The 24,442-nt window shown below is 44.8% G+C and overlaps 1 protein-coding gene across 7 annotated transcripts; it reads right to left on the bottom strand.

Annotated features, from left to right (window-relative positions):
• Window positions 1-223: 223 nt before the first annotated feature.
• On the bottom strand, window positions 224-24,442 carry supt5h (SPT5 homolog, DSIF elongation factor subunit). Of its 7 annotated transcripts, XM_074640984.1 has the most exons (31): window positions 24,252-24,401; window positions 23,907-24,018; window positions 22,758-22,917; window positions 22,569-22,637; window positions 17,749-17,763; window positions 17,588-17,657; window positions 16,944-17,012; window positions 15,721-15,786; window positions 15,597-15,627; window positions 15,426-15,494; window positions 14,605-14,856; window positions 14,345-14,434; window positions 14,178-14,248; window positions 13,896-14,001; window positions 13,664-13,754; window positions 12,592-12,728; window positions 12,348-12,503; window positions 10,578-10,724; window positions 10,325-10,471; window positions 8,419-8,544; window positions 8,039-8,123; window positions 7,775-7,825; window positions 7,652-7,738; window positions 7,424-7,526; window positions 7,206-7,333; window positions 6,517-6,625; window positions 6,249-6,407; window positions 5,197-5,365; window positions 3,597-3,794; window positions 1,625-1,720; window positions 224-972 (listed from the first exon to the last, which is right to left on the bottom strand). In XM_074640984.1, the coding sequence occupies exons 2-31, from the start codon at window positions 23,991-23,993 to the stop codon at window positions 832-834; spliced, it is 3,285 nt and encodes a 1,094-aa protein (XP_074497085.1). In that variant the 5' UTR covers window positions 23,994-24,018; window positions 24,252-24,401; the 3' UTR covers window positions 224-831. The 7 variants fall into 7 exon arrangements, with proteins under 7 accessions (XP_074497085.1, XP_074497082.1, XP_074497080.1 ...); XM_074640981.1 differs by having other exon boundaries at window positions 7,652-7,825; window positions 24,322-24,442; XM_074640979.1 differs by having other exon boundaries at window positions 7,652-7,825.

The raw sequence follows: 24,442 nt of genomic DNA, 5'->3' as shown, positions 1-24,442 counted from the left end.
TCAGTGGGTGTGACTTGTGTTAATGAGTTAGCCTTAACGGAACCTGAAACGTAGCGAGCTAGCCGGACGGCTAACGCCACTTCACCTTTCTTATTGGCGGTGCGAATGCAAACAGAAAAATGTAGCTCTACAGGGAGCTCCCAGAACTGTTCGGTCCAAAAACACCTCGTTGTTTAGGGTGTTCAGGTTTAGGGTGTTAAAAATCCACGTGCCGACAAACGGATGAACTGGTTCACAGTTTATTGACATGTTACACGTTTTTAACCTCCTCCATCAAGAAAACAAAAAGTACTGACAGAACATTGAGAAAGCACTAAAAGCCAGATTCAGAACACTAAGAGGAATACAGGGAAGCTAACAGAAAATTAAAAAATGAGAGAGAGAGAGAGAGAGAGAGAGAGAGAGAGAGACAGAGACAGAGAGAGACAGAGAGAGAGAGAGAGAGACAGAGAGAGAGAGAGAGAGAGAGAGAGAGAGAGAGAGAGAGAGAGAGAGAGAGAGAGAGAGAGAGAGAGAGAGAGAGAGAGAGAGAGAGAGAGAGAGAGAGACCTGCTGCTAATGATGGTTCTGGAAAAAAGAAAGCTTGACACACAGAGAGACTGACAGAAAGGGAGGGAAATGTTTGATGTGATGTAACGCCGAACAGAATTCCTCCTACGCATGAGATCTGCAGTGAGAGAGTGTGTGGGCGGTTCTGGCTCTTGATGAAGTAATAAAATCCCCGACGTGTCTGCAGCCGGCAGTATTCCCGTTCCAGTCTCCGGTGTGTCTCCCACCTCTCTGTGGTCGTCTCTCTCTGTGTTGTGTGAGTGTCTCGTCTCCCTCCCTCTCTCAGTGCTCCAGGCGTCCCAGGAACCTCAGGTTGAGGATCTTCAGCTGGTCGTCCAGCTCCATGCGGACGATGCCGTCGTCTCCGTCGATACTCAGCAGGATCCCCGTCGCCTCGCGGTCCTCTCCCAGGATCACCTTCACCTGGAACGCATCGGAACGACCAACGTTAACAGCGCCGTTGAAACAGCTTATATTCCACATGATCACACTAAATATAAAAACGTCGTAGTATTACGAGAATAAAGTCATAACTTTACGAGAAAGAAAGAAAATAACACGTAAAATTACTACTTTATAATATTATGACTTTATTCTCATAATAAGACTTAAATATAAAATCACTTTTGAATATCTAAATTTATATTTTATTATTATGTCGCATTCACACCAAGAGCAAAGCAAATTTTCGCTTCGCCAGTTCCATGAACCCAAAATAAACTGATTTAATATCAATAAACAGATCAAAATGATGCTGAAATAACGACATAATGATGCAGATCAGTAAAAAGTCTGAATTCATGCTTTGTCAGGTCTGTTACCATGACGACACGCAAATAACTTTTAAATTGCTAGTTTTCTGAATGGAGTCTGGTTGGATCAGTGCCAGGCTACGCAGCTGCTCCATCAACATAAAGTCAGAACTACGGCAGCGACGTTGTTGTTAACGGATCAGAAGTGTGCCGTGTGTGATTTAACAGCAGTTTAGAGAAAAAAAGCTGCTTCTTCTGTCACATAAGTGTTTTTGGAGGTGAAGGATGGCGAGGCGCCGCTGGTAGTAACGGTTAACAGTTACCTTGTTGTTCTTGGTGGGAGTGATGGGCTCCAGGTGATCGCTGCTGATGCTGACCACCTTCTCCGACTCCTGCATGAACACTGAACACATCCCTCCCTAGACAAACACACAACACAACACTTAATACTGAATCATTAACAGTTTAATACATCTCTTTCTGAATATTAAAGCACGACAACAGTTTTTTTGTTTTCGACTGATATCAACGTCAGTATTTAAGACCTAAAGATTAGGGCTCTTAAAGTTAACCCCATAATAACGCGTTAACACAAATTTGTTTTAACGCCACTAATTTCTTAAACGCAATAACGCAACTTGTGATTTTTAGATTGTAGCGGCTCAGTTTTAAAGCTAGACTGAAGATACTGGTATCATATGAAACTATAAAAACCTGATGAATCCATCGGTACCAACCATGTCACACTAGCTGGTCATGAAGGAGGTTAAATAACGCTCCAAACTTACGCTAAATTTTGTCGAGGAAAACCTCTCGTCCATTTTCAAAGGGGTCCCTTGACCTCTGACCTCCAGATCAGTGAATGTAAATGGGTTCTATGGGTACCCACGAGTCTCCCCTTTACAGACATGCCCACTTTATGATCATCACATGCAGTTTGGGGCAAGTCATAGTCAAGTCAGCACACTGACACACTGACAGCTGTTGTTGCCTGTTGGGCTGCAGTTTGCCATGTTATGATTGGAGCATATTGTTTTATGCTAAATGCAGTACCTGTGAGGGTTTCTGGATCAATATCTGTCATTGATTTATGTTGTTCATTGATTTACAATAATAAATATATACATACATTTACATAAAGCAGCATATTTGTCCACTCCCATGTTGATAAGAGGATTAAATACTTGACTAATCTCCCTTTTAAGGTACATTTAGAACAGATTGACGGCCCTAGTTTTATACACTAATGGAGAAAATAATCAACATATTAATCAATAATGAAAAAGGATATGGATATGAAACAGACTGATAATATAGGACTGGCTTATTAAATACTTTCTGTTTCTGTTGGGAAGAAAAATAGATATTAGTTCATTCCACCAGAAGAGAAGCAGAACCAGATGAACTCTGTGATCTGAGGCCGTCACCCGTCAACACATAGAAACCAGATCCACTCACACAATCATATTTCATATTCTAATCACCGTCACGCTGCAGCTGCTTTCACTCCACAGATGCTTTCATGCTGGTGATGACGCTTCATTCCACTTTCAACTTTCCAGTAAAACCAGACTGAGATTTAGAAGCTTTAAAATAACCTCTATTGGAACTTAACTTGATGAAGTCAGAACTTAACAAGAAAAAACGTCGTAACATTACGAGAATAAAGTCATAAAATGAATTATTCATTTCCATTTGAAAATCCCCAGGGAGCCACTGGAGAGGAGCTGAAGAGACGCAGGTTGCTGACCCCTGGCTGAACTGATGAACTTGGACGTGACGGCTCTTCTCTTGGCGAGTGGAGAATATTTAGACAAAATAATATAAATAGTATCACTCCCTCTTAAAAATTACATATTATGTAAACGCTCATCAGGATGACGAGCCAAAAAATAATTTCAGTCGTGCTGCCTCCATACTTTCAGTAACGTGCGTGGAGCCAGTTGCTCATTTCACATTTAAAACAGCTCAATGACGCTGTTAAGTTACTTTAAAACACAAAGTTAAAAGCAATCTATTGCTGCAATTTGCATCAATGTCACTCCTTCTTCTCTAAGTCACAACTCAAGTCAAATATGAAGACATATTTTTTAGATTCAGTGTGACCTAGACCTCTGAGGATATCACAAATCCACTTAGAAACTCTAAATATAGCGTACACTTGAAATGATATTGATATTTTGAAGTGTCTAAAATACGTTTAGCTCCTCCCCCTGTCCACAGCAGAGTCATAAGATAAGTGATGTTGTTGCCAGTAGAAGTCCATCTGATGATGTAGTAGTGTGTGTTGGTTACCGTGACGCTCCTGATGACCCCCGTCTGCCCCATCAGGTCCATGAGGGAGTCCTTGACCTTGACCAGGATGTCGGTGGTGACCCAGTCGCTGCTGCCCTGCTCGATGTTGGAGCCCGGGGTGTGAGGGTTGTAGCCTCCAGGAGAGGGCGCTCCGGGCGTCATGGGGCTGTAGCCCACAGGGCTGGGACTGGGACTGGCCTGTACAACCAACAACAAGTCACTGTTACTCCTGTGATATCTCTGGCTGACCAGCTGACTGCTTCTTGGCTTAACAGTATTATATTCACTGGAGGAACCAAAAGCAGACGTCTGTTTGATTTATAAACAGTCACTGGATTGAACTTTCAGACAATAACACCGAATCAGTTCCACAGAAAATATGAAAGAAAATAAAAGTGGTGTTTCTGGTGGCGGGCGTTGCTGTCTATCACAAGGTCCTTTCTGACACATCAGCAGGGAGCACCAACGTCTGAAATGCTTTAATCCTTCACATCGTGGCTTTAATGGTTCTGATAGAATATCATAGACTGTATAAAGACGGACGACATGACACCGGTGGATTGTCCTACTCCAAGTGAAGGAGTTGAAGTACCTCGGGGTCTTGTTGGCGAGCGAGGGGACTATGGAACGTGAGATTTGGCCGGTGAATCGGAGCAGCGGGAGGGCGGGGGCGGTATTGCATTCGCTTTACCGCAACGTTGTGACGAAAAGAGAGCTGAGCCGGAAGGCAAAGCTCTCGATCTACCGGTCAGTCTTCGTTCCTACTCTCACCTATGGTCATGAGGGTTGGGTCTTGACCCAAAGAACGAGATCGCGGGTACAAGCGGCCAAAATGGGTTTCCTCAGGAGGGTGGCTGGCGTCTCCCTTAGAGATAGGGTGAGAAGCTCAGTCATCCGTGAGGGACTCGGAGTAGAGCCGCTACTCCTTTGCGTTGAAAGGAGCCAGCTGAGGTGGTTCATCTAGTACGGATGCCTCCTGGGCGCCTCCCTTGGGAGGTGTTCCAGGCACGACCAGCTGGGAGGAGGCCACGGGGAAGACCCAGGACTGGGTGGAGAGATTATATCTCCACACTGGCCTGGGAACGCCTCGGGATCCCCCAGTCAGAGCTGGTTAACGTGGCCCGGGAAAGGGAAGTTTGGGGTCTCCTGCTGGAGCTGTTGCCCCCGCGACCCGATCCCGGATAACAGGTTGAAGATGAGATGAGACATGAGACATGAGAGCTCCACAAAAGTGAAGCCAAAACATCTGGATCGCCCCCTGGTGGCCGGCTGCAGTATAGGTCATAAATTCAATTCAGGGGCCTGCGATCGATACAAGACAATATCATATTTAATATCTATTTAACATAATCAGTTAGTGAAGAGTGAAGATAAGATTTGATTAAATAACGCTCCAAACTTACGCTACATTTTTGGCGAGGAAAAACTGTCATGACAGCTGTTGGTGCCTGTTGGGCTGCAGTTTGCCATGTTATGATTTGAGCATATTGATTTATGCTGAATGCAGTACATTAAAGGGACACAAATACATTTTTAAGGACATTCCTGGAGTAGTTTACGTTGAGATTATTCCTATAACGTTATAACGAGCGTCTCCTACCTGATAAGCCATGGGGGAAGGTGTTGGATGGTAGCTGGCTGGAGAGTGTGTGTTCTGGTAGCCGACCGGTGAGGGCGCCACCTGGTGGTAGCTCTGAGGACTGGGACTGGGCTGGTAGGAGCCCTGAGGGGACGGGGCGGCGTAGGGAGAGTACTGCTCTGTGTTATACCTACAAAACACACACAAACACACATTGACTTGATTTACTGCTTGTTCCTTCTTGTGATGCCTTCAGGTTCATCAACTTCTAGTCCAGGGGTCAGCAACCTTTACTATCTAAAGAGACATTTTAGGCAACAGGAAAAATAATCTCTCTGGAGCCGCACAACATGTGATCATTGTGATGAAGGTAACACAGTTTATAGTCTAATATATAGTATATAAGTCTAATGCAGTGAGGGCCAAAGAGACAATGTACTACAGAGTATCAGGGCCACATTGAGGGAAAACACATCTGAGATTTACAGAATAAAGTCAGAATATTACGAGAAAAAGAAAATAACACTTAAAATGACTACTTTATAATATTATGACTTTATTCTCGTAATCTCAGATTTATTTATTTTTCCTCAAAGTGGCCCTAATACTCCGTCGTACCGTCGTACCATAGACCTACAACAATGATACATAAAAATGAAAATGTAAACAAGAAACAGTTATTCATTTCCATTTTTATAAATCCACATGGAGCCGCTGGAGAGGAGCTGAAGAGACGCATGTGTCTCCACAGCTGCCGGGTGCAGCCCCCTGGTCTAAAGGGAAACATCTCAAGCACGATGTGAACGGGGGACTTACGCTTATTCTCTCCACTTATTTATAAACACAATCTAAACAGTTTGTCTTTGTAAAAACTGAGACCAAGGCCAGAATTTAGGCATTTCAAGCTGCCAGACGCTCGATGATGTAATCATTGAAATTTCAACATTTTATACCAAAAAAGGACAAAAGTGTAGAACTAGATTCAGAGCGCCACTGAGACCAGAGAGTTCACTCAGCTCATCTCAACATCACATCTAAATCTATTAGAATGCTCTGTCTGTGTTGATACTCACATAGCAGGCGTGCCAGGCGTCTGAGGGTTGTACTGAGGGTTGACCTGCGGAGAGGGGACTTCTGGGTAACCCGGGGTCTGTGGGTTGGGCGTCCCCCCGTAGCCCTGAGGGGACGGGGAGGGCTCGTCGTCGTAGCCGAAGTCGTACTCCTCTTCGTTCCTGGAGAGAAGACGCAAACATATAGAAAGATATCAAATAAGAACATTTAAAAAAGGTACTCTCTGTGTGTGTGTGTGTGTGTGTGTGTGTGTGTGTGTGTGTGTGTTACCTGGAAGGTGTGTTGGGGTTGCTGGGGTCCCAGGCTCCGCTCTGACCCGGCGTCCTGCTCCCATCATGCAGTGGGGTCTGAGAGCCGTAGTGAGGCGTGCGACTTCCCGCTAGAGGGCAAAAGGTCGAACGGTGACAAACATTTCCATGGATAATATAATAATATGTAACATCCTGATTCTGTGTGTTTTCTGCATGTTGATTTATAATAACAAAGATGAGGCATTACACGTAAACACTCTCTGTCTCCTAAGTGGGCGAGGTCATGGCGTGTACTCGCGAGTAAAATTGGGTCCAATATTTACTTTGGAAACTATGAAAGGAAAGAATCTGTGTTTACGTTCACTCCTCTGTTGGAGTAAATAGACTCAGGAGCTGCTTGTTTGAGCTCGGACGATAAAATGCAGCTGTCAGTCTTAAAGAGCAAACCCCACACTTGAGCCTCTTCAATCGGCTCCTTTAACATTTTACTACTAGATACCAACAAAAGCCCTGAAAGATGTAACAGCTCAGCTTTAATACTTGGCCAACTGTGTCTCTACAGCATTCCACTCTATGTACCAAGAGTACAACCTGTCCATAAATATTAGACACGCAGCAGGAAACATCTTCTTTGGAGTCTGTAGGTTTTTATCGCCTCTCCTCTTCTTCTGTTTTATTGTGATATAAATTGTTATGACAGCGTCTTACCTTCGTGTATCGGCGTCTGAGAGCCGTACATGGGCGTTCTGGAGCCGGTGCCGTACATGGGAGTCTGGGAGCCGTACATGGGAGTACGCCCGTGGGTGGAGGTCTGCCCGCTGTGTCTCTTAGCTCCCCTGGAGGGTGAAGGAGGAGGAGGGTTAACGTTAGGTTAGAAGCTCTGGAGACGGGGAAGGAAACGGTGGAAGTGATTGTAGAGTACATACATGGTAGTTAAGCGCTGTCGGTCTACAGAGATGGTCTGACAGGTGGAGTGCAGCTCCACTCTGGCTGTGGACTCTGTTGCGTCCTTCACCACACCAATGTAACCTGGGAAATGTAGGCATCAGCATCATCATTTAAAACAAACAAACCAGGAGACGACGAGACCAGAGACAAGACAGGAAGTTGTCACTTTGTTGACCCCGCATGACCCCGAGAACACGTCGTCGTACCTTTGTAAGGACCCTGGGAGATGCGGACCGTCTGACCAATCAGCTCGTTGTCTCTTCGTCCTCTGCCTCGCCCCGCTCCTCCTCCTCCTCCTCCTCCTCCTCCTCCTCCTCCTCCTCCTCCACCTCCCCCTCCTCCTCCTCCTCCTCCTCCTCCTCCTCCTCTCTGTGGAGCTCCTGCAGGACGACAAAAAAACAACAACACAGAAGTCATTTATAAATTCTTAACACGAGAACCGCCGGGCGTCTTTAGTGGTGCTACTTTCTCCAGATCCCCAGATCTCACGCCAAAGAGCGTCTGGATCCTTTTGGTTTTTTCGCGCTGATCGGCGCTAGTGGCCCTCATGTTTCCCCTCCGTGCTGATGTTGTATTGAGTTTCCGACACTCACCTCCTCCTCCGTGGTGCATGGGACTGCTGATGCGAGGGCTCATCGGAGCGAATCCTCCGACGGTGAAGTTGGTCACGTCTCTGGGCTGAAAAGAGGCAAACAGCACTCAGAGTTACAGAAAGAAAGCTCAACATGCTCTCATTTTAAACATACACAATGATATATGGCGTTTTGAGAGTTCAGGGTTCACTAGGGATCACAATTATAATCTGTTGATTATTTTCACGATTAATCGATTAGTTGTCCTGATGATTGAATCCTCGTGGTGAGAGCTGACAAAGACACTAAAAACCATCTGCTGTATCTCTGTGAATGACTTCCATCATGTGAAGTGAAACCCTGTCGGCCAATAGGAGCCCTCGGTGAGCCGTCAGACTGACCTTGGATCCTCCAGCCAACACCAGGTGTCTGGTCTTGCACACAAACATGCCTCCGTTCTCCACCAACTTTTTACAGTGGAGGAAGGCGAAGCCTCGGAACAGGTGACGGATCTCGCCCTCGCGGCCCTGCAGGGACGAACACACACAATGAGAGGAAATCACTTCAATGCACCGATACGGTTGTTTTTAAATACAAGTTTATACAAGATGTAAATAAGCACATGAAACGAGGCGGCAGAATATCAGGATGTGACGTCTGAACGAAGCGCAACAACTCAAAGCTTTGATGGCGCCGCTGCCAAGATCCCCACAATAACATACGACCGGACGATGTGATCACAAATGTTCACAAAAACCACGAGATGTTTTCTCTATGGATCAGTGATGGTACGTGTCCACAGGGGAGCTGATTAATCGGGAGGGATCGCCTCACTTCCCAGCATTGGACGCTTGATGGGCACCTGATTGGACGAACGCTTTCCCTCCGTGGGCTGCTGCTCTCAGCTTTAGAACCGGAACCAACATGGCGACTCGTTTGGAAACTTTCTCCTCTTATATCACGAAAACCGAAATGTGTTTCTGAAAACATGTTATGGGAGAAAGAAGCCGTGCAGCTGCTGAATCCGTCTTTACTTTAGATCGCCCAACGGTTCATTTAAAAGTTTCTCGGGAGCTTCCAGAGGCGGAGAGTCGCGTCGTACGCCCGTGATTTACATCAAGTAGCCTAGACCACAACTTTATACCGATACACGCAGGTCCACACAGCTTTGTGTCCGTAAATCAGTATAGAATAGGGAATACGCCCCCTAGTGGTCAACGCTAGGAGATGCATCTCTTTACGGATGGATAGAAACGCCACCAGATATGGGGGAGAAGTTACTACATGATATCTATGAGTTAGTCTGTTTCTCACGGTGCAGTCCAGACGAGTCACATTCAGAACGTTACACTTTTGTCTAAGTGAAAAGTTCGACGGCATATTGGCTAACACTGGTAGCATGCTAGCTGTGTGACATAAAGTGCATTCAGTGGTTCAGATGTAGATGTAGATGTAAACCTGAAGTTTTGCAAACACATCGGAGCTCACAGAGTGATCCCTAGTACGCAAATGCATCTATATTTATCACTGGAAATCAATAAGCATCAGACATTGTTTAGACTTTTTTCCAAAGTTTTTTCATACTTTCCCCCCCCCAATATTTTTTTTCAGACATTTTTCATACTTTTTTTTTAACGGACATTTTTCATACTTTTTTTTTTTTTTTTTTACCTTTTTCAGACATTGTTTAGACTTCTTTTCCCAACATTTTTTTCAGACTTTCTTTTTTCCCCCACCTTTTTCAAACTTCTTTTTTACGGACATTTTTTCAGACTTTTTTCCCCCAAAATTTTTCAAAAAAATTTTAAGGACATTTTTCTTTTTTTTTTTCAGACATTGTTTAGACTTTTTTTCCAACATTTTTCAAACTTTTCTTTTTCAATACCTATGCTAACTTGAATGGGGATAAAATAATTCATTTGTGCGACTCTGAGTCACAGCTGCACATAAGTGTTGGTAAAAAGAAAGATGATGAGCCTCAGTATCCACATTTAAAATGGAAATGCACATTATGGGATAAACTGAAACTTAAAAACTTTTGTGTGTGAATTTCGGCGTTACCGTCTCCACTACGGTGAGTTCAACCTCCTGATTGTCACATTAATCTCTGAACTAAGTCTTCCACTCTAGAAGCCGTGAATCACTGATGAGAAATGCTGCAAAACAACCGATTTAATCCTCCAAAACGCTGCTGTTTAAACAAAAGGTCTACAATAAAACTTTCAGAGTGAAGCACGTACTCTCACTGAAGCAGGAAGTACGTGAGGTCGACATAAATATTTAGTAACAGATGATGAACTCTCTTACTGAGTGCGGCCCATCGATGACCTTGACGATGTCCTTGACGTGGATGTTGTTCTGCTCAGAGTCCAGCGCCACAGCGAAGCGGTTGTCCTTTCTGCGGTTCACCGCCTGGTGCCGCACCGTCATGACCTTCCCGTGCATGTTCAACACCTAAGAGAAGACATCCACCAAACGTTTCACTTTGCTCCATCGTCTGGGAATGTTTACGTCCGCTGAGGTTCGGACTAAACGCCGCCGACAGACTCTGTTTTATTACCTGAAACGTCTCTCTCTCCAGTCGGACGATGACTCCGACGGTCTGCGGGTCCAGCTGGACCAGCTCGCCCCACTCGTGCTGCCCTCCCGCGTCGACGCCGGACGCCGTCTCCGAGCAGAGCTGCAGGTCTCTGGGCAACACTTTCAACTGCACACACACACACACAGGGTGAGACAGGAGACGTCCAATCAGAGACATTTTAAAGATCCACTCCAGACATCTTTAACGACATATAGATACTCTGCTTTGAAACAGAGGAAGGAAGGAAGGAAGGAAGGAAGGAAGGAAGGAAGGAAGGAAGGAAGGAAGGAAGGAAGGAAGGAAGGAAGGAAGGAAGCGCTTCAGGTGAAAAAATATGTAGTGATTTTATTTAGGCAATAAAACAGACCAGCGCGTATCTACTCCAGGTCTTCATCAGGGTGATGAAGACCTGGAGTAGATACGCATACTAGATCATTTTTCACCTGAAAACAGAGTGCCTTCTATATTGATATAGCCCAATATCACAAATCATACATTTGCCTCAAGGATTTCCTGGTAGGAAGAATAAGACAAAGAACAATGGCAAAAAATAAAGACATCCTCTAACAGCACCGTCATAAATCAATGCCGCTCATCAATGCCGCTCATCAATCACTGATCCCAGGAGCCCGGAGGCCTCGAGGCGTTCGTAAGCACACTCTTAAAGTCAGTCGGCGTTGCCAAGTTGTTTCTTCACAGATGAAATCAAAACACACATTCAGCCAAACCAGTCCATCAAACATGATGAGATAATAAGCTTCGAGCAAGAAATCTGCATGACGTGCGTGGTGAAAGCTTCGCGTTGAGATCCTCCTCCTGTCCAAAAAAGTCCCAAGAAAGACTGAAAAACGTCAAAAAAAAAGTCAGAAAAATGTCAAAAAAGTTCGCAAAATGTTTTTTAAAAAAGTCCCAAGAAAGTCTGAAAAATGTCAGAAAATTGTCCAAATAAATAAATAAATAAATCTTGTATGTGTGTGTGGTCACCCAGAGCTACGATAGTACATTATCTCTGTAAAGAGACCAGAAACAACAGACTGTCTACGGTAGAGTCAACAACGTCTCTAGATGACTTTATGTTGAGTGTTTGATCCAGAAAACAACATTTTTTTTTTTTAAAGTTATTTTTTGGGGTGATTTTTAAGCATTTTATTGATAGGACAGTGGATAGAGTGTTGGAAAGGGGGAGAGAGAGAAATGACATGCGGAAAGGACCACAGGTTGGATTCGAACCCGGGTCCACCGCTGCTAGGACTGAGCCTTGGCATTACATGGGCGCTCGCTCTACCGACTGAGCTAACCAGCCGCCCGAAAACAACATTTTAAAAGTTGTCTGCTTGTCGTCATGGTAACAGACCTGACAAAGCATGAATTCAGACTTTTTACTAATCAGCATCATGATGTAGTTATTTCAGCATCATTTTGATCTGTTCATTGATATTAAATCATAGTTTATTTTGGGTTCATACCGCAGTAGAGACGTGTAGCTGCTAGATACAGTCAGTGTGATGTCACTGTGTGTGAATACAGCTCGCCGCCGGGTGACGTTATGAACCCAGACACGACAGCGTTTGGTTTTCTGACATATCTGGGACTTTTTTTTTTCATTCATATTAACATACATATCATTAAGGCGAACGTCCTTGTCGTGCGCTGTCAGGCGAGTACAACTGTAGGACAGACAACTACGTGATGTGCGTGGAGACATGGCGGCTTATATTGAGCATTAAATCGATAGAGCGGGTCGGGTACCTCGTGCATGGTGAGGTCGGAGAAGAGGATGACGAAGTTCTCCTCCACTCTGACGATGAGGCCGGTGTCGCCCTCGTATCGCCCGGCGATCACCTTCACGTGGTCGCCCATCCGGAAGTATTTTCTCAACTCGTGAGCCGGGAACTCCAGAGGGTCCTGACAGGAAACACACACACAGTTTCAGTAAACCATCACAGGGTCCTCACCGGTATAGAAGGATAAACGTGCGTGTGCGTGCGTGCACCTTGAGGTCTTCGTGTTTGGGCATGATGGTGATCTTGTTGCCGTCCACGCTGAGGATCTTTCCCTGCAGGTTGATCAACTCTCCTTCACAAACCTCCACGTTGTCTCCGGCCTGCAGGTTGTGTTCACGCTCCTTTCCTGCTCACACACACACACACAGAAATAATGTTGTTGACCTTTAACCTTTGACAATCATGAAAGGAAATAAGCACAAGGAGATATTAGAATTGAATGGCATGAATTAAACTTTTGCTCATGACGACTTTTGACTAAATTAGTGAACATTTACATTAAACTCTTCATACAAGAGCTAAACTAGAATAAACAAGAAGTTAAAAACTGCTAAATAAATAGAATAAAACATGTAAACACTGCACATCGGGTTAACTCTTTAGAAGCTGTTTAACATATTCATTTCATATAGTCATAATTAGAGTAAAAAGATTTCAGTCCTGGCTGATTTATTATTTCTATATGAGTTCAAACAGTGGAGTTGATGCTCAGAGTTCATCCGTCTGGAGTTTTGTTGTTGAAACATGAACATAGAAATAGAATAGAAAAATTGTCTTTCTATGTACTTCAAGTTCACCACAGACACCCAGTTCATAATATGGCAATCAGTGGCTCAATCCCCATCGTGTTACCTCATTTGACGATAGATAGTGACTTTACAGACATTTATTTAAATGAAAATCTTGGGGATTATTACTTTAAGTTTTTATTTTAAACTGTAGTTTTAGTTTAGTTTAGTTTATTTTTTAAATTTTTATCACAAACATATATATATTAAAAATAAATATATATAAAAAATAAATAAATATATATATATATATATATATATATATATATATATACACACATACAATAATAATACAAAATAAATAATAATAATTAAAAAAATAAAATAAATAATGACCAATCACAATAATAGTAAAAATAATAATAATAATAATAAATAAATAAACTCTGTTAAGCTTCACTTTGGCCTGATCATCTCGTGGCTAACGTTAGCCTTTAGCAAACCCTATAACAGCACACAGGCAGACAGACACACAGACAGAGAGACGGCGTACCTGACTCGGTGACCACCTCCAGGTCGATTCCTTCAGGCTGGTCCTCAAACTTCTCTAGCTCCGACAGCGTGGGCTTCACTCCGTCTGTGATCTGTCACAGAGAAACCAAACAAACAGCTGCTGACGGGAGTTTATACAGAGAAGCCTGTTTAGTGTTCAGAGTAACGAGGCAGCGGCTAACGGGGATCCATGTGATGAAAGTGTGTATTCTGAACTGAAGGAGCCTGCTCACCACCGCAGACATGGCGAAGCTCTTAAACAGGAATCCTTTACGGCTGTAACGGTTCCCCTCAAAGATCATGAAGTCTCCGTCGTGGCTGACCTCCCCTCCGAGAGACCTGTCCATCAAATCATCACCCGTCAGTTCATGTGCACAGTTAAACCACAAATTCCACAATAACCTTTTAAGTATACTGTAATTCAAGTGCTCTGAGAGAAAACCGTGATACATAGATGAATCCTAATAAACACATCAAACAGCAGCTGATTCAGCGACGATGATCTGGAGGCGTACCTGATCTTCTCTGCATCAAACAGCCTCTGAGTAGGTCTCTTAAACTTCTTCCTCTTAGCGAACCAGTCTTTCTACAGGACACAGAGAGAAGACAAGAGGTGTAAGTCAACTCTCAACACAGACCATCAAGAGGAAGAGAGGTGTGTTAATGGGAGTGTTCGTCCTACCAGGCTCATCTTGGCCTTGATGCGGTCCAGGTCGATACGAGGGATCATCTTCAGGGAGATGGTGTTCTGACTCGGCTCCACGTAGTCCACCTGGAGAGAGAGATCATGTTTATGATTTATATATGATTTACTAATCAATGAACAGACTAGAGTCCAGGACCATTAACCCTTCAATATCTGCATTTTGTAGTTTTTTTTAAAAAGAGAAATAAGAGAACTATTTCCTGCCGCGGAGCATTAATCTCTCTCTGCGTCGGTACCTGAGCGATGTCGTCCTTGTACAGGCCTCTCTTCAGCCGGACCCAGGACTTGGGCTTCAGGTTGGTGACCTCTTTGACGACCTTGAGGACGTCCGTCATCTCCTTGATGGGAACCATCTGCTGGTTCCAGAGGCCCATCCTCAGGTTGCCGATGCCTTCGATGGCCGACTTGACGTGCGTCTGCTTGTACGACTCCACGTAGATGTAACCTTTGACGTGATCCGGGGCGACCACGGACTTGATCTGCAGGGGCTGTGGGAGGGGGGGGGGGAGGAGAGTGTTTACACTCACATCATAACAAGCAGGGAGGTCACACACATCTAGAGCCCCTTTTCAACTCCAGGAACTCGACTGCAGGGTTTGCAGGGATGATAAGAAGTAGGGATGCACCGATACCACTTTTTTTCAGACCGAGCACAAGTACTTACATTTGGGTACTCGCCGATACCGAGTACCGATACGAGTACTTCTCTGAGCCAAAAGACCCTCGAGGAGGAAGGTGCTTCCCGGGGCCGTGGAAAAAGTGCTCGCTGTGCCCTCTCTCCCCGCCGGGGAGGGACGGGGCGCCCTCTCTCCCCGCCGGGGAGGGACGGGACCCCCTGCTCCCGGTTCGACTGTCGACCGGGGCGGACTGTCCTTAGTGCGGCCCAACCGAGTCGCAGCCCCATATCGGGGCTCGGCCCACGTAAAAGGCGCCAGGGGTCTGCGGCGATGTCTGCAACCCACTCGACCCGTCTTGAAACACGGACCAAGGAGTCTACCGCGTACCGGTTTCGGTGCATCCCTAGATAATAAGTAATAAGTAGAGCGTAGTTTCTTACTGTGTCGGTGAACTGGTAAGCGATGAACTTCCTCATCAGAGAGATGGCCGTCGCCCTCTCCTCGCCGATCTAACAAGACAAGATACGTTGAGGATGTGTGTGTTCATGTGTGTGTAGTTGTGATGGTGTGTGCGTGTGTGTGTGTGTGTGTGTTTGAGTGAGTAAACACACCTTACACTTGACCGTCCACAGATTGGGATCCCTGATGACGACACAAACACATGTTAACATTAAGTCATAACCTTCAGGTGGAGGCGTCTCGATGCTGATTGGTCGATGAGAGTTTCACACATACTTGACACCAGGAAGTAGCTGCTGCTGGGTGATGTCATCAGAGAGCTCCTCGGACCCTCCAGAGAAACTGCACACCACAGAAGAAGAACAACAAGGTGACCACATGCAAAGGTTGTTTTTTATAGATGAAGCTTCCTGTTAGCAAAGCTCTATAAAGTAAAATGCTGTGCAACGTTCCCTCCCACATGAAGCTTCAAAAGAAGGAAAGTTCCCCACGTTGTGAAACAACTTCAATAATCTGCTACCAATCTTCTCTTTTCAACACAAACCTTGTTTTTACTCACTGATTACTTCTACTGTTGATCACCGCTAAGATAACATCGATGAAACTAAACACTTCCTGCTGATGTTTCACAATAAAAGCCTACCAGGAAAGAGAGCCGCTGAAAGGCTTTTAATGTGAAATGAAAACATTAATTGTGATAATAAGAAATGTACAATGAACCACATTGTGGTTTGATGAGGTTGATCCAACCTTGCATACGCCGCTGCTTGCAGTGTATTACGCCTGCAGTGGACGACCTCTTCAAATTATACAATCACATTTATTGATCAGGAAATACTCGGGATTTTAGCCCAGAATCACCAAATTATCATCAGCATCAAGACTTCAAAGAGACATTTGAAGGTGTGAATCGGGGAGATTCAGAAGAAAAACAACGTACGGATTTGAGTTATTTTCTCATAAATTTGGGATTTTTTAATTCTCCTAAATTTAAGACTTTAATCTCAGAGAATATCTGATTTTTTTTCTTATAAATTTACGACTGTAATCTCAGAGAATATAAAAAAAATATCTTGTAGATTTACAACTTTAATCTCAGAGAATATCGGAGTATTTTTCACGTACATCTCAGAAAATATTTTATATTTTATTCTTATAAATTTACAACTTTATTCTTTTCTTGAATGTTACCCTCCTCCCCCGTAATTTGTATTTTACCTTAGAAATGAAGCCCTGCCTTTAATATAAACTAATACAGGCCTGCTTCTCTCTGCAGTTGAAGTTAATAAAGACAATTTGTGTTTTTTTTGGAATCATAACTGGAGACGTATTTTGGGATGAAAAAAACAAAAACAAACATACCATAACACTTTACACTGATCAACACATAGGTGAAAGAAATCAAATGAGTTGTGAGCTCACAGCTAGTAGAGTACTTGGACACGTCACTGTAGCGTAAACACCATCTCTTTACAAGGTGAAGGATCAAAGATACTCACTGCTCCCCTCCTGAGGATTTGGCGTATTTCCTCATGTAATATTCCCCCAGTGCCTCCTCTCTGGAGTCTCTGCAACACACAACACACACAGTTAGTCCGTGATACACAACATTAATTAAATCAAGAACACAAGACTCTTTGTTAGAGATGCACCGATTCATCGACCCCACATCGGTATCGGCCCATATCCGCCTTGTTGACCGCCATCTGCAAATAAGATGCCATCCACTGATGGTAGCGGACGATGTTTATCTGTTGTGTCGCATCAATTTTAAACTGGATAAATGTTGTTTTAATACGGTTCACTTCAGTCCGAGACCAGCTCTCGCAAGCGGTCTCGGACCGGTTGTTTTAGTTTGCACCAGAGTACGATTACTGCGTTCACAACCGCCCAAACGAACCGCACCGGAGTTCAAATTAAACAGGTTGGCTGGTGAAAGCGCCCTAATAGGACTTTGTTACTAGGTGAAGCTTGTGTTCCTGAGGATCAGAAAGTCTTAACCCTGGAGAAGGGACAGGAAGTAGATCTAGACCTGCTTCCTGCAACTGAAACGGGTTTTAAGTTCTTTAGAGTTCCTTAAAAAACTGTCTGACTTTTACGTCCCAGTTAACAGATTTAACAGAGATGTTGAGTGATCTGTTACCTCCAGAGGTTCTGCAGCCTTCTGGATCCGGAGTGGTCTTCATCCAGAACCACATGGTCGATGTTAGACACTGAGAGGGAGAGAGGAGGGAGGGACGGGGGTTATATTCATGTTCTAACTGAATTTAGATGAAATAATGAACAAGTTTAGAGCAGACTTACCTTCAGCCTCCTCTGCTCAGGACCCATCGGAGAGAGAGAGGGAGAAAGGGAGGAAGAGGAGAGTAAAAGAGCAGGCGAGAGGAAGAGCAGGAGCAGAGAGAAAGAAAGGCATTAAAAGATAAAGGAAAAGGAGGAAGGACGGAGAGCAGAAGAGAAAGGAGAGGTAAGAAACCAAAGGAGCAGAGAGAAAGAGAAGCAATCCAAGAAAACAAAAGAATCAAAGGAAGATGAGCAGCGAGAGATACAGAGGAGAGCAAAGGATGGAAGGAAGTAGGAAGAGAGGTAAGGGATGAAGATGGAGGGATAGAGGGAAAATAAGAGAAGAGAAAGAGGCGTCAGGTGAAGAAGGAAAAAACAAAAGAAGGATTAGCAGCAGCCGAGAGGAGGATGAAGAGGAGGATGAAGAGGAGAGGACAGAAGCCAAAAGACATTGATCATCAGGGCAGAGCACACAGGAGTCAGGCAGCAGCAACACAAAGCATGATGGGAGAAAAAAAACAAGAGGAAAACATGTGGATTAATGGTGACGGTACGGCAGAGAAGCATGAGGCCAGTGAGGGGTCAAAGGTCAAAGTACAGCAGGAACTAAAGCTGCACGACATCACACATCGTTTCAGCATCGACATCACGACATGCCACCGTCACATCACGACACGCAACCGTCACATCACGACACGCAACCGTCACATCACGACACGCCACCGTCACATCACGACACGCAGCCGTCACATCACGACATGCAACCGTCACATCACGACACGCAACCGTCACATCACGATACGCAGCCGTCACATCACGACATGCAACCGTCACATCACGATACGCAAACGTCACATCACGACACGCAACCGTCACATCACGACACGCAACCGTCACATCACGATACGCAGCCGTCACATCACGACATGCAACCGTCACATCACGACACGCAACCGTCACATCACGACACGCAACCGTCACATCACAACACGCAACCGTCACATCACGATACGCAGCCGTCACATCACGACATGCAACCGTCACATCACGATACGCAAACGTCACATCGCAGGAAACGCAACCGGCACATCGCAGGAAACGCTCAGTAAATATATGATTTAATAAATAAAAAATAAAAAATAAAACTATGAATAGATTTTATGATAAATTATATTTATGAATTTATTAAAACAATAAGGTTGGTGATATTCTGTATTTGTTCTTATTGTCAACAACGTCATTAGTACGTCTCTTAATACTTTCTGACTTCCTGTCTGTGTCTCTCAGCTTATTGGTTCCTACTGAAGACGTAATCTTTAAAAACACAAATATATAGTTTCATATTTTTAAAAAAAGACTCAATTTCCTAAAACATCTGGCGACTGTCAGGGCTGCAACTAACCATTATTTTCATTGTCGATTAATCTGTTGATTATTTTCTCGATTAATCGATTAGTTGTTTGGTCTATAAAACGGTGAAAAAGGTCAACCGGTGTTTCCCAAAGTCCAAGAGGACGTCCTCAAATGTCTTGTTTTACTGTCATAGAGGAGAGAAACCAGAAAACATTCATATTTAAGAAGCTGGAATCAGAGAATGACATTTATTTTTCTTAAAAAAACGACTCAAACTGATTAATTGATTATCAAAATAGTTGGCAGTTAATTTAATAATTGACAACTAATGGATTAAACGTTGCAACTTTAGTCTTTATCGAACAAACGGGAGGAAATAGTGGATTAGTTGGGGACTATTTTCAGCGGCGGATGGAGCTTCATTGTCGAGTCTGTCAATAAGAAAATATAGAATAATCACCAGACTTTTATTTTGTCTGGAGGAATATGTGGATTTAGGAGTTGTTCCTTCTGTGAGTTACATCAACCTGTACAACTATTTTCGTGACTGTTTTCTGCCTACAGAGCACTGATTGGCTCAGCTGTCATTGAACGCAACATCAGACCTACTTGAACGCACTTCTAGGAAACCGGTTCGGAGCCGGTGCACACCGCGACGATAAAAGACATTTCCGTCGCCAACTGGACATTTTGCCGCCGCCGTTGTCGTCGTCAGCAGTTTGTTTCTGCTGTACTTGTGCCTTCAGTGATGCTATGCATTACCATGTGCCACATAAAAAGCTTCAACCAAATCCGTTAGTCCAAAAACTGAAAATAAAAACATGGCAGCCTTCGACCAGGTAGCAGAGTCGGGCAAATGATCACACTTGGTTCTCTGAAGGAGGAGTTACTTTACAACAAATTCAGATTCATTATGAACTCTTCTGCTTTACGTCAAACCTCTGGATGCAGAAATACACCCAAGAGATTGATGGATTTCATCCAACAATAAAATGTATTAGAAGATGCTGTTTGCAGCATTTCAGCTGATTTGGTAGCCAGTTCAAATCAGTGAACAGTAACTGTTTGTGTTGTCTTGTTGTGTCTGATCAAGGAGCCAATAATGATTTGCCATCAGTGCTTCCTGGCGTCGTGCTGCACGCTCACAAGTTGTGCTGAGATGAAGTGGGGGTTAATACATTCTGAGAACATGGATTTAATCAAATGGATGAAACGGATCTTCCATTTGCTTCAGATACACATCGATGTATAAAACATGGAGACGTCAGAGCGGGAGGAGTCTGGAGTATATTACCGTTAACTGAAGAGGACATGCATGACAAGAGAGGAGCACCGATAAGACAGAGAGAGTTCAGTCAGACAACAAAACTGAAGCTAAACAGGCTCTCTACATCGCATCAGGTTAACACATCAACATTAAACCCTGAAGACTGAACACAGGCTCTCCTCATCACATCAGGTTAACACTAAACCCTGAAGACACTTTACAGATACACCGACTTTTAAAGGCCTTTTCACACCTGAAGGTCTGAACGAAGGTTCCTGTGTTTCTTATATTGGAACATTTGATCCAGTTAGTTTTGGTTCCACACTGCAGTGATGCGAGCGCACTACAGAACTCTATATGACATCCCTACGTCATGTCAACACCTCCTACAATGACACCTACGTCCTGTCAGCATCGCCTACATCACGTCCTGTCAGCATCGCCTACATCACGTCCTGTCAGCATCGCCTACGTCCTGTCAGCGTCGCCTACATCACGTCCTGTCAGCATCGCCTACGTCACGTCCTGTCATCATCGCCTACGTCCTGTCAGCGTCGCCTACATCACATCCTGACGTCATCGCCTACGTCCTGTCAGCGTCGCCTACATCACATCCTGACGTCATCGCCTACGTCCTGTCAGCGTCACCTACATCACGTCCTGTCGTCATCGCCTACGTCCTGTCAGCGTCGCCTACATCACGTCCTGTCATCATTGCCTACGTCCTGTCAGCGTCGCCTACGTCCTGTCGGCGTCGCCTACATTACATCCTGTCATCACCTACGTCCTGTCAGCGTCACCTACATCACGTCCTGTCGTCATTGCCTACGTCCTGTCAGCGTCGCCTACATCACGTCCTGTCGTCATCGCCTACGTCCTGTCAGCATCGCCTACATCACGTCCTGTCGTCATCGCCTACGTCCTGTCAGCGTCGCCTACATCACATCCTGTCATCACCTACGTCCTGTCAGCGTCGCCTACATCACATCCTGTCAGCGTTGCCTACATCACGTCCTGTCGTCATCGCCTACGTCCTGTCAGCGTCGCCTACATCACGTCCTGTCATCATCGCCTACGTCCTGTCAGCGTCGCCTACATCACATCCTGACGTCATCGCCTACGTCCTGTCAGCGTCACCTACATCACGTCCTGTCGTCATCGCCTACGTCCTGTCAGCGTCGCCTACGTCCTGTCAGCGTCGCCTACATCACGTCCTGTCATCATCGCCTACGTCCTGTCAGCGTCGCCTACATCACATCCTGACGTCATCGCCTACGTCCTGTCAGCGTCACCTACATCACGTCCTGTCGTCATCGCCTACGTCCTGTCAGCGTCGCCTACGTCCTGTCAGCGTCGCCTACATCACGTCCTGTCATCATCGCCTACGTCCTGTCAGCGTCGCCTACATCACATCCTGACGTCATCGCCTACGTCCTGTCAGCGTCACCTACATCACGTCCTGTCGTCATCGCCTACGTCCTGTCGTCATCGCCTACGTCCTGTCGTCATCACCTACATCCTGTCAGCGTCGCGTACATCACGTCCTGTCGTCATCGCCTACATCCTGTCAGCGTCGCCTACATCACGTCCTGTCGTCATCACCTACATCCTGTCAGCGTCGCCTACATCACGTCCTGTCGTCATCGCCTACGCCACGTCCTTTGTTTCATCGCCAAAGATTACGCTTCAGTTGTTCTAATGTTTCATCTTCGACTTCAGTTCACTTCAGAGCAACATGAAAATCTGCTCGTAGAGTTTAGAAACTAGCAAATGAACCAAAACCAGCGGCTGCTTAAAAGCTATTAAAAAAACACATTTAAAAACACGACAGCATATTCTGGAAAATGAGCAGCAGTTTGTGTTTTGTTTGTGTGATTTCTTGTTAAATGGCTAAAACATTGAAAAACACTAAAGTGGTCCTTTAATCAGAACCAGTCTGCTCTCAGGATCCAAACATGGTTCACGTCTGTGACCACAGTTAGGGATAAAATATTGGTCTGCATAGCTTTAAAACAATGCAGAACACAAGTGCTGTAACAAACGTATCTTGTCTCAGAGAAAGAAGAGTTTGGTTAGATTTGGTGTTTTGGGGGATTCGTTAGGTTGATTTAAAAAAACGTACAAAACTCACATTTCATGAGCGTTTGTCTCAGCAACATCAACAACACCTGAGGAGTCAAATATGAAAACGCTCTCTTCATGAACAGGTCGAGCTCCTTACCTTTCTCCAGAATATCTTCAGCTCCTTCCTCCCACTGATCTTCCTCGTCCTCATACTCATCGTCCACATCTAGACAGAGAGGACAGACACAGAAGACGAGTATTAAAACTACCATTAAAGCTCCTTTCGTCCCTGAGAAGCAACAGGAAGTGACATCAGATAAAGACCGAAGGAGTACTCGGTCCCTACCGGCTTCGTCCAGGATGAAGCCTCCGTGTCTCGGCTTCTTCCTCGGACGGTCATCGTCGTCCTCCTCCTCCTCTTCATCGTACTCCTCCTCATCTTCCAGGAGGTCCTCCCCCTCCTCCTCTGCTACCTTGTCGCTGCCCACGGGGCTGTTGGTCTCCTCCTGGAGACGGATCACAACAAATAAACAGTCAGTGGTGGACGAAGTACTGTGGTTTAAAGTACTAGTGCTACACTGTAAAGATACTGTGAAGTATTCAGATCCTGTCCTGAAGTCAAAGTACTACACTGTAAAGATACTGTGAAGTATTCAGATCCTGTCCTGAAGTCAAAGTACTACACTGTAAAGATAAAGTCCTGATGAGAAAATGTTACTTTAGTAAAAGTATGTAACTTTAAGTATAATACAAGTATAAAAATGTCCCCTGTGAATGTTCTACTATATATATATATATATATATATATATATATATATATATATATATATATATATATATCATTCCATTAGATTAGTATTAGTCAAACATTAATAACAGACGTCTGCAGCGTTTATATCCACCAGAGGTTTAGTGCTGTTATCTTCTGACACTTTGTTCCACTTTAAATCACAATGTTTACCTGCAGCCAGCTAGCATCACTTAGCTTAGCATCACTTAGCTTAGCATCACTTAGCTTAGCAGCTAGCATCACTTAGCTTAGCATCACTTAGCTTAGCATCACTTAGCTTAGCAGCTAGCATCACTTAGCTTAGCAGCTAGCATCACTTAGCTTAGCATCACTTAGCAACTAGCATCACTTAGCAGCTAGCATCACTTAGCTTAGCAGCTAGCATCACTTAGCTTAGCAGCTAGCATCACTTAGCTTAGCATCACTTAGAAACTAGCATCACTTAGCAGCTAGCATCACTTAGATTAGCAGCTAGCACCACTGAGCTTATCATCACTGGGCAGCTAGCATCACTTAGCTAAGCAGCTAGCATCACTTAGCTTAGCAGCTAGCATCACTTAGCTTAGCAGCTAGCATCACTTAGCTTAGCAGCTAGCATCACTGAGCAGCTAGCATCACTGAGCAGCTAGCATCACTGAGCAGCTAGCATCACTGAGCAGCTAGTATCAGTTAGCTTAGCGGTTAGCATCAGTTAGCTTAGCTCACCTCGTTGTCCTCCACCTCCTCGGCCTCTCCGTCGCTGCTTCCTCCACTCTGGTTGTCGGAGAAGTCGCTGTCATCGCTGTCAGACATCTTTCAGTCAGAAGAACCTTAAACCCTGAAGAAGAAACACAGAGAGTCAGCAGCCTCACTTAAACAGCCTCACTGGAACAGCCTCACTAAACAGCCTCACTGGAACAGCCTCCTAGCTACAGTCAGAATCAACAGCAACAACAGCCGAGCAGCTAGCAGGTAGCTCCGGAAGCAGAGCATGCTAACGTAGTTTACATCAATATCTCCAGAACAGCTCCAGTCAGAGGTTCTCCGCTGATCTCCGCGGCTGCTGCTCACCCGGGTTCAGCCTCGCTGCTGATCGATATCTCTATAAATGATCAATTAAAGTCAATATGAGCTGATTTACACCAGTCTGAAGCTTAGCGCGTCTTCTTGGAGAGACGCGAGATTTCACCAAGCTGCGTGAACTCTCGCGGGGTTTTTTGGATAGTGGTTTGGTCAAAAAAGGGGTAGAGGTCTCACTCTGC

Source organism: Sebastes fasciatus, chromosome 7 (genome assembly GCF_043250625.1).
Source record: "Sebastes fasciatus isolate fSebFas1 chromosome 7, fSebFas1.pri, whole genome shotgun sequence".
NCBI lineage: Eukaryota > Metazoa > Chordata > Actinopteri > Perciformes > Sebastidae > Sebastes > Sebastes fasciatus.
This window is presented reverse-complemented; position numbering and strand designations above follow the sequence as displayed.